Source organism: Carassius gibelio, chromosome A24 (genome assembly GCF_023724105.1).
Source record: "Carassius gibelio isolate Cgi1373 ecotype wild population from Czech Republic chromosome A24, carGib1.2-hapl.c, whole genome shotgun sequence".
NCBI classification, from domain to species: domain Eukaryota; kingdom Metazoa; phylum Chordata; class Actinopteri; order Cypriniformes; family Cyprinidae; genus Carassius; species Carassius gibelio.
This window is the reverse complement of record NC_068394.1, coordinates 1,905,683-1,913,725: the sequence shown is the minus strand read 5'-3', so window position 1 is coordinate 1,913,725 and position 8,043 is coordinate 1,905,683. Positions and strand designations below refer to the sequence as shown.

The 8,043-nt window shown below is 34.6% G+C and overlaps 3 gene segments (V, D, J or C); all 3 read right to left on the bottom strand.

Annotated features, from left to right (window-relative positions):
* LOC127945866 (immunoglobulin kappa variable 4-1-like) lies at window positions 1-613 on the bottom strand. The segment is given in 2 exon segments: window positions 1-359; window positions 449-613. Coding segments are annotated over 2 exon segments (375 nt in total).
* A 1,855-nt stretch (window positions 614-2,468) lies between these two features.
* LOC127945859 (probable non-functional immunoglobulin kappa variable 6D-41) lies at window positions 2,469-3,073 on the bottom strand. The segment is given in 2 exon segments: window positions 2,469-2,839; window positions 2,929-3,073. Coding segments are annotated over 2 exon segments (405 nt in total).
* A 2,683-nt stretch (window positions 3,074-5,756) lies between these two features.
* On the bottom strand, window positions 5,757-6,763 carry LOC127945871 (immunoglobulin kappa variable 1-8-like). The segment is given in 2 exon segments: window positions 5,757-6,091; window positions 6,172-6,763. Coding segments are annotated over 2 exon segments (366 nt in total).
* Window positions 6,764-8,043: the final 1,280 nt, after the last annotated feature.

Below are 8,043 nucleotides of genomic sequence, written 5' to 3'. Positions count from 1 at the left end.
TCTGACTGACACAGGTTTTTGTACCACGCTTTATCACTGTGTGAACACACCACCACTGTGTAAACTCTGACAGTAATAGTGTCCAGCATCTTCAGTCTGGACTCCACTGATGGTCAGAGTGAAATCACTGTTAGATCCACTGCCACTGAATCTAGATGGAGTTCCTGACTCAAGCTTTTTTACGTAACGAATCAGGAGTTTAGGAGCTTCTCCAGGTTTCTGTAAGTACCAGGCTAAACCTTCATCCCCATCACTCCATCTGTACACATCAGTGCTGGTTTTGCAGCTGATCTTCACTGTTTCTCCTGGTTGAGCTGCTGTTGAGGGACTCTGAGTGACGCTGATCTGTCCTCTACACTCTGAAACATACAACAAGAAGAAAATCAACTCAAAACTTTGACAATATACTTGAAGAAATGAATTGATATCAAACTTGTGCTGCACAAACCTTGAGCAAACGCTGTGAGAGTCCAGATGAAGATGATGATGAAGGTCATGTTGATGAAGATTGTTGTGTGTGTCAGTGATGAAGTGTTAAACTCACAGCACTATAAACACTCTCAGAGCACTGAAGCATCTGAGCAATATGCAAATGAACTGATCCTGTATTTAAATGAGCTTCTAAATGAAGTTTGCTCATTCATTTCATCCTGTCACTGATTGTATCTGTAGATCACAGTTTAATCTTTGTTTTTTTACAATTATTTTGACTAGTTATCATCTGTCGGTTTAATACAGGATTAAAATATGATTATGGATTTATTTAATGACTTCAAACATTTTGATTATTAATGTTTTCGTAAATAAAATAAATGTATTTCAGCTCAGTTGGTTTAAGAAACATCACTATAGACAGCAGTGATGCATACTGGCTTTTATGGTGCATTGTGGGAATGTTTTGAGCATGATGTCATCCCTGAGTAGTGCACTGACTAGTGAACTAAGGAGCTGATTGAGACACACTCTTACTGACTGACTCACATGTGAACATTTTCATGCTCAAATCATGGTTTATCAATAAGTGTGAACTTAAAATAAGCATAAAATTTACAACCAGTTTAAACCACATGAAAAAAGAATATGTAATATGTAAAATATGTAAAGATTAAATGTTTAAATAAATAGTGATAAATGACTATTTAAAATAAATAAAAAATGTCATTACAATTTAGTCCCATGGACATATTTTTGTCTTTTATGGCTCTTGATTTGTGATTTTGCACTGATTTTAATGATTTTAATGAAGGTTGACACGACTAAAAAGGACAAATGAAAGTCACTCAGGTCCAGAGACTGTGTGCAAAGGGTAGGTATTATTGTGATTATAATTAATCACACACATGGTGTTGAACGCTACAGTTGTGTTCAGATCATGTGTTCACTGGACTGGACTCTCTCAGATATCGTCATCATAAACAGTGGAAACGATGTAATCAAGAATTCATCCGTGCTGTAGTCAGCGAGAAACAGTGGAATCATCAGTCGTTAAGCAGGAATGTTTGTTGTTTGGATCCGTACGCTTAAAACCGGAATGGATTAACCATTTAGTTAATCAACAATTAGGGCCTGCTATTTATGCCTGCTGTAGAGAACACTCTTCGCTGCTTTGACTGCAGGGGTCTGCTGTTCACCCCTCGCTACTCAAATTAAAGAGGGGCCTGCTGTTCTCTCCCTCCTTTTGAGGGGAGAATACCCCTCTGCTAGCCAGTAGTCTTCATTAAGAATAGCTCAATAACATTGTCTTTTCTCTTTTGCAGGAATGGAACATGGTTGGTTTTTGGGGGGTTCTTCGTCAGGCAGTAATACCTCTCATTATGTTTGGGGGGTTAATGTTAAAGCTCTTGTATGTTTAATTATTCTGGGAGAATGAACCCACATACATAAACATACATATGTGTATGGACATTTTATAAATGCACTTGTAAATATTACATTTGTGTAAGAAAGACCCCAAATGTTTCAACAGTTGTGTACAGTAACTGAGATCGATCGCTGGTTTTACAGTCGATGGAGAAACATTTAACATTTTAATGTGAAGCTGAACCGACCTGAAAGAGAGAGTTTGAAGAGCTGTGAAACAAGGTTTACATATCATTCATGTCAGATTATATTGCTGATTTGAAATATGTTACTGAACTGTGATTTCTGTGCTGAATTTAAGTATCCTAGAGTTTTGTCATTCATCATTGATTATAGCAGCTGTATCTGTGACTGAAAACAGCTGCATATGTTTGTGAGACAGATGTTGAGCTTCAATCTCCATCATGTGACGGATCTATAAGAGCACAATGAATCAAATCAAAACCTCAAAGCTGTGCAGATTCAATCAGTCCAGTTTCCAGCATTTCTATTCTCCCTACAGAGAGTCAGAATATGAGGAGAAAGAGCAAAAACAACAGAGTTTCAGATCCTCCTTTGAGCAGCTGCAGCATCAGTTCAGTCACTGTGACTCTGACTGACACAGGTTTTTGTACGACACTTTATCACTGTGTGAACACAACATCACCCGCACAATAACCACGATAATCTGTTCTGCAGTGTAAATTCTTACAGTAATAATGTCCAGCATCTTCAGTCTGGACTCCACTGATGGTCAGAGTGAAATCACTGTTAGATCCACTGCCACTGAATCTAGATGGAGTTCCTGACTGAAGCTTTTTTGCATAACGGATCAGGAGTTTAGGAGCTTCTCCAGGTTTCTGTGAGTACCAGAATATATAATCATCTCCATCTTTATCCCTGTTCACATCCTTGCTGGTTTTGCAGCTGATCTTCACTGTTTCTCCTGGTTGAGCTGCTGTTGAGGGACTCTGAGTGACGCTGATCTGTCCTCTACTCTCTGAAACACACAACAAGAAGAAAATCAACTCAAAACTTTGACAATATACTTGAAGAAATGAATTGATATCAAACTTGTGCTGCACAAACCTTGAGCAAACGCTGTGAGAGTCCAGATGAAGATGATGATGAAGGTCATGTTGATGAAGATTGTTGTGTGTGTCAGTGATGAAGTGTTAAACTCACAGCACTATAAACACTCTCAGAGCACTGAAGCATCTGAGCAATATGCAAATGAACTGATCCTGTATTTAAATGAGCTTCTAAATGAAGTTTGCTCATTCATTTCATCCTGTCACTGATTGTGTGTTTCCAGATTGTAACCTGGAAAGTCAGAGAAAATATTAGATGCGTTGGGGATGAAGAAATTATTTCTGACATTAAAACTTATTATATCATCTAAAAAAGTTTCAAAGGAATGTGCCTGAAATTGATACACGGGCCTAATTTTTTACCTAAATGATTTACAATTTATTTTAATAGATACTAAAAATATAAAAGGTGTGCATTGTAATGAACACATTACTGTTGTTTTTATGACTCTAAGTCTTTCTCCTCAAATGCTATCGAGCTTCAAGTTTGCATCTGAGTCCATTTGGTTGTGAAAAAGTAGCATAATTTACATACGATTTAGAGTTTATTTTAATAAATATCAAAAATATAATAGGTGTGCATTATAGATGACACCTAGATGAACAGTTTACAGTTGTTTTAATTACAGTATATAATTCTCTTCAAATGCTATTGATGTTAGAAAAGTTTATACCAATATCGCATGCAACTTTAGAGAAGGTCACAGTTTTTTTTTACTTGTAGGTGTCCAGGTACAGAAACCAAATAATTAAATGTAAAATAGTACTGCATAGTCTTCACTGTAAAAATCTAATATACTGTACAGACAAAACTAAATTTATACAGACACTTTCCACATTTCTCACATTTTCACAGCTTATTTGCTATGGTTTAGAAAATGGTAATAAAATATGACAAGAACTCAGAGTTAAAGGTACAGGTTGTAGTAACTTCCAGTAGAGGGCGCACTACCAAAACAATAACAATCGCGTGGTTTGATGATACTAAGAAGGAGCATGGAATGATGGGAATAAAAAATTTACCATGTTTTTACTATGGTAAATATGAGTTAAGGATAGCGTTTATAATTAACCCACAGTAGCCACAAATTTATAGTTGTCTGAGACGTCATGAAATGTTCTTTAACATCATAAACCATAAAATGTAGTCAGGCCAGGGTTCTGCTATGGTTTATTTTCATAATAGGTAAACACAGGTCACAAGTTAACACGATCACATTTCCTCGATTAAGCAGCTGCACAATGTGACGCCGAAAGTGCTGTCTTGAATCCAGAGATCTGGAGTTGATCTGGTGTAGATCGGTAGCTCGGTGGTTCGTGACTGTGTTCGAAAACCTGTGCCAACACAGACTAACTTTATTTTAATTTTTTGTTTATCCTACTTACTTCAGCCGCTACGGGTTATCATACCAATAACTTGTAATCTTTACAAGAATATCAGATTCATGCAATGAGCAAGTCTGTGTTTATTAGACACTTAATAATATCACATCAGTCTGTGGTTTCAGAAACGCTGAATCTGCTGCCGTCGTTCCATCACATGATTCACATCTGCAGCGGAGACCTGAACCAGGAAGTTGGTCACCAGATAACACGGTAACAAGTTAAACCGTAACACCACCATTAGATATTGTGTCATGCTATACTGCAATACAATACAGCAAATATAGTTTGACAGTAAATTTACTTTGCTATACTAAATTTACGCTTTATTTTGCTATACTCACTAGTTTCCTGAACCTACTAGTAAAAACAAAAACAATATAAAAAATTTAATCTGGTGTCTGAATAATTGTTGGTTTGACTGTTCATTAATTCTTATTAAAACTACAAAGTCATTCAGTCAAGAGCAGTGAGTGATTTTCTTTCTTTCATTTTCTTGGATTTACATTACATCAATTAGTAGCTAAATTAGACGCTCATGCATCCAATATAATACATATCTATTTTTTTCTCAACTGTTATCTTCCACTTAAGACATAACCACAGTTATTTTGAACATACTTTCCAAGATGGGTATTTTGACCCAGGGATCGGCGGTATTGAATTTAAGATCAACTTTAGTAGATTAATCTGACTCTCTCATATTAGACTTTAATTCCCAAATTTTATATTAAATCTATGGATGTTCTGCAGGTTTTTAACAGACATGAGGATCATCACACACATATCTCTGTCAGTCTCTGAGTTTGATGAGGAGTTACGTCACACATGATATAATACATGTTCAATCTTTATATATCTTTGTCAAATAAATGTAAATATGGTGATATACATATGTTTTTAATGGTTAACTGCAGCTGTTGGGTAATCTGCTCTTTCATTTGAAAATTAATCTTTATATCATTGTTAATCTTTCCTGCATGAATATTTATATAAATTATATTCATTATCATTTGTTCTGAAATTGAGAAACATTATATATGATGCTGTTAATATTTGCATTATGTGGCATGAACTTAATAAATCATAATAATAATAAATGGTGGACTTATTAAACTGATGAAGCAGAACATGTTTATGATGCTGATGATGCAGTTTAGAAAGATTGAGGATAAATCAAAAATGAAGAAACTCAAAAATATAGTGAAGGATGGAAAAATATCCACTGAAGATCGAAAGTGGATGGATTTCTACATGAAGGACTGAAAATATCAGGAGACAAAAATAACTTCAGAAAAATTATAATCAAAAATAAATGTTGTAGCTCAACAAAACTGATGTTTATTGTAAGATAATATTGATGTGTTTTTTACTGTTGAGTGAGTGATAGTGTTTGAGCAGCTGCAGCATCAGTTCAGTCACTGTGACTCTGACTGACACAGGTTTTTGTACCACGCTTTATCACTGTGTGAACACACCACCACTGTGGTAACTCTGACAGTAATAATGTCCAGCATCTTCAGTCTGGACTCCACTGATGGTCAGAGTGAAATCAGTCCCACCTCGTGCTCCATTCCCACTGAATCGACTGAAACTCTCATCATAGAGATCATTTACTCCAGTAATGATGAGTTTAGGAGCTTCTCCAGGTTTCTGCTGATACCAAGCTAAACCCCAGTTAGTTATTCCAGGATCAGTTTTACACGCTATCGTGGCGTCTTGTCGTTCAGAAACAGTCACAGCTTCAGGCTGAGTCACAGTGATTCCTCTGGATGCTGCTGACAACAACATTATATGTGTTCAATCAAATCAAATCAACATTAAAGAGTCAAAAATGAGCATCTTTGACTTCTGTTACCTGGAATAAAAGCTGCCAGAATCCAGATGAAGCTGCTGAAGAGATTCATTGTGTTTGTTGGTTTTGTACCGCGGTAAACAGCAGTGTGTTATAAAGTGTTGAGTCTGAACGCTATAAACACTCGGAGCGCTGAAGCATGTGCTGATGCAAAGTGACTCTCTGTGGAAAAACCCTCCTGGAGGAAAACAGACATGAACATCCCCACATGCAGATGAAACCTGAGCCTCTAAACCTGTTTTAGTCTCATGATCCAGTGCTGTGAGTTCTCACTTCTTTACAAATCTGGAAATCATGTCTTTTTCATTCTGTGTGAGTCTCTGGTTCAGACTGCAGGTTTTCTCTTGATTCAGTGACAGAGCTGAAACATTCAGAGAAACAAGTATGTCCCTGTGAACTCAGTGTGAGGGCAAAGGTCATTTCAGAGGTCACAGGTCATCAGAACTCATTAAAACTGCTTTGAGAAATATATGATCTTTTAGAAACCCAAATGAAGATGTGTAAAGAAAATGTATCAATACAGAGATTTTCATCACTTTAGTCCAATAATCCATGTGTGTGAATGTGTGTGTGTTTGTGTGTGTGTGTGTGTGTTCATTTGAGTGTGAAGGAGGTTTTTGTACGACGCTTTCACTAGAATGAAACACTGTGGTACACTTTTGGTGGAGGAACTAAACTGACGATCAGTAAGTCTCTTTAATTCTATTATAAAAATGTGTGATATTTGATTCATTTTTTATTCGTTTTTAGATTATTTCAGAAAAGAAATTGACAAAATTATTAATTTATTTAAAACAATTTTTAAAGTTTAATAATTGCAATATTTCAATTATTTTCATAATTTACTTAAGTTGTCCATTTCATATTGTTTTAAAATCTAATTTATCATTTTACATGAATAATTTTACTTATTATCTGTAACATTATTGTATCTTAGTATAGAGTTTTGAGTCATTTATGATATATTCAATTATTTCTGATAATTTTGTCTATAATTATTGGCAAATTTATCAATTAAGGGTTTTTAGATGTATGAAAAAGTTTAATAATACAGATTAAATATAACTGTGTAGGCATCATAACCAGATAAATTTAGTTAATAAGCATGTTAAAAATCAGTCATTTAAACTATTAAGTTTGTTATTACTATTGAAATTATGGTCCCACAAGGTGGCCTTAACTGCTATGTACTTACATAAAAGAAGTACAATGTATTTATTGTGTTCATATTGTATTGTAAAACACGTTTGCTGCTATTGAGGTGGGATGGGGTAAGGTTAGGGAGAGGGTTGGAGGTATGGGTAAGTTTAAGTGTGGGTTAAGGTGTAAAGTATGGCTCAACAGTGTAATTATAAATGTAATTACAGAAATTAAATACAGATGTAATTACATGTCGTTTTTTTAAATATAAGTACAATGTAAAAACATGTATGTACACAATAAGTACATTGTACTAAATTATTAATTAAAATGTAAGTACATAGTAGTTAAGGCCACTTAATATAAAGTGGGTCCCAAAAAATAGATATTCTGTAACTAAGTAGTTTTGAAAAAAAAAATTAGAAAGTTTTTTTCATTTCATCACTAAAAACATTTTATAATTTATATAGTTTTTAAATGTTTTCATTTTATAAGAATAATCACGTTATTACATGTATCAATGGCTGTACCTTAAAATCTATTCAAATATTTCTTGATATACATATATAATCTTTTTTCTATAATTCTTGTCAAATGAACCAATAAAGGTTTTATCACCAGACAACATGCAACTTGAAAATTAAGCGTTTAAACTTTTGAAATTATCAAATTGGCTGATGTTTATGATTGTGAGTGTCTGAATAGCAGAATATTTTGAAAGTACAATTAATATTG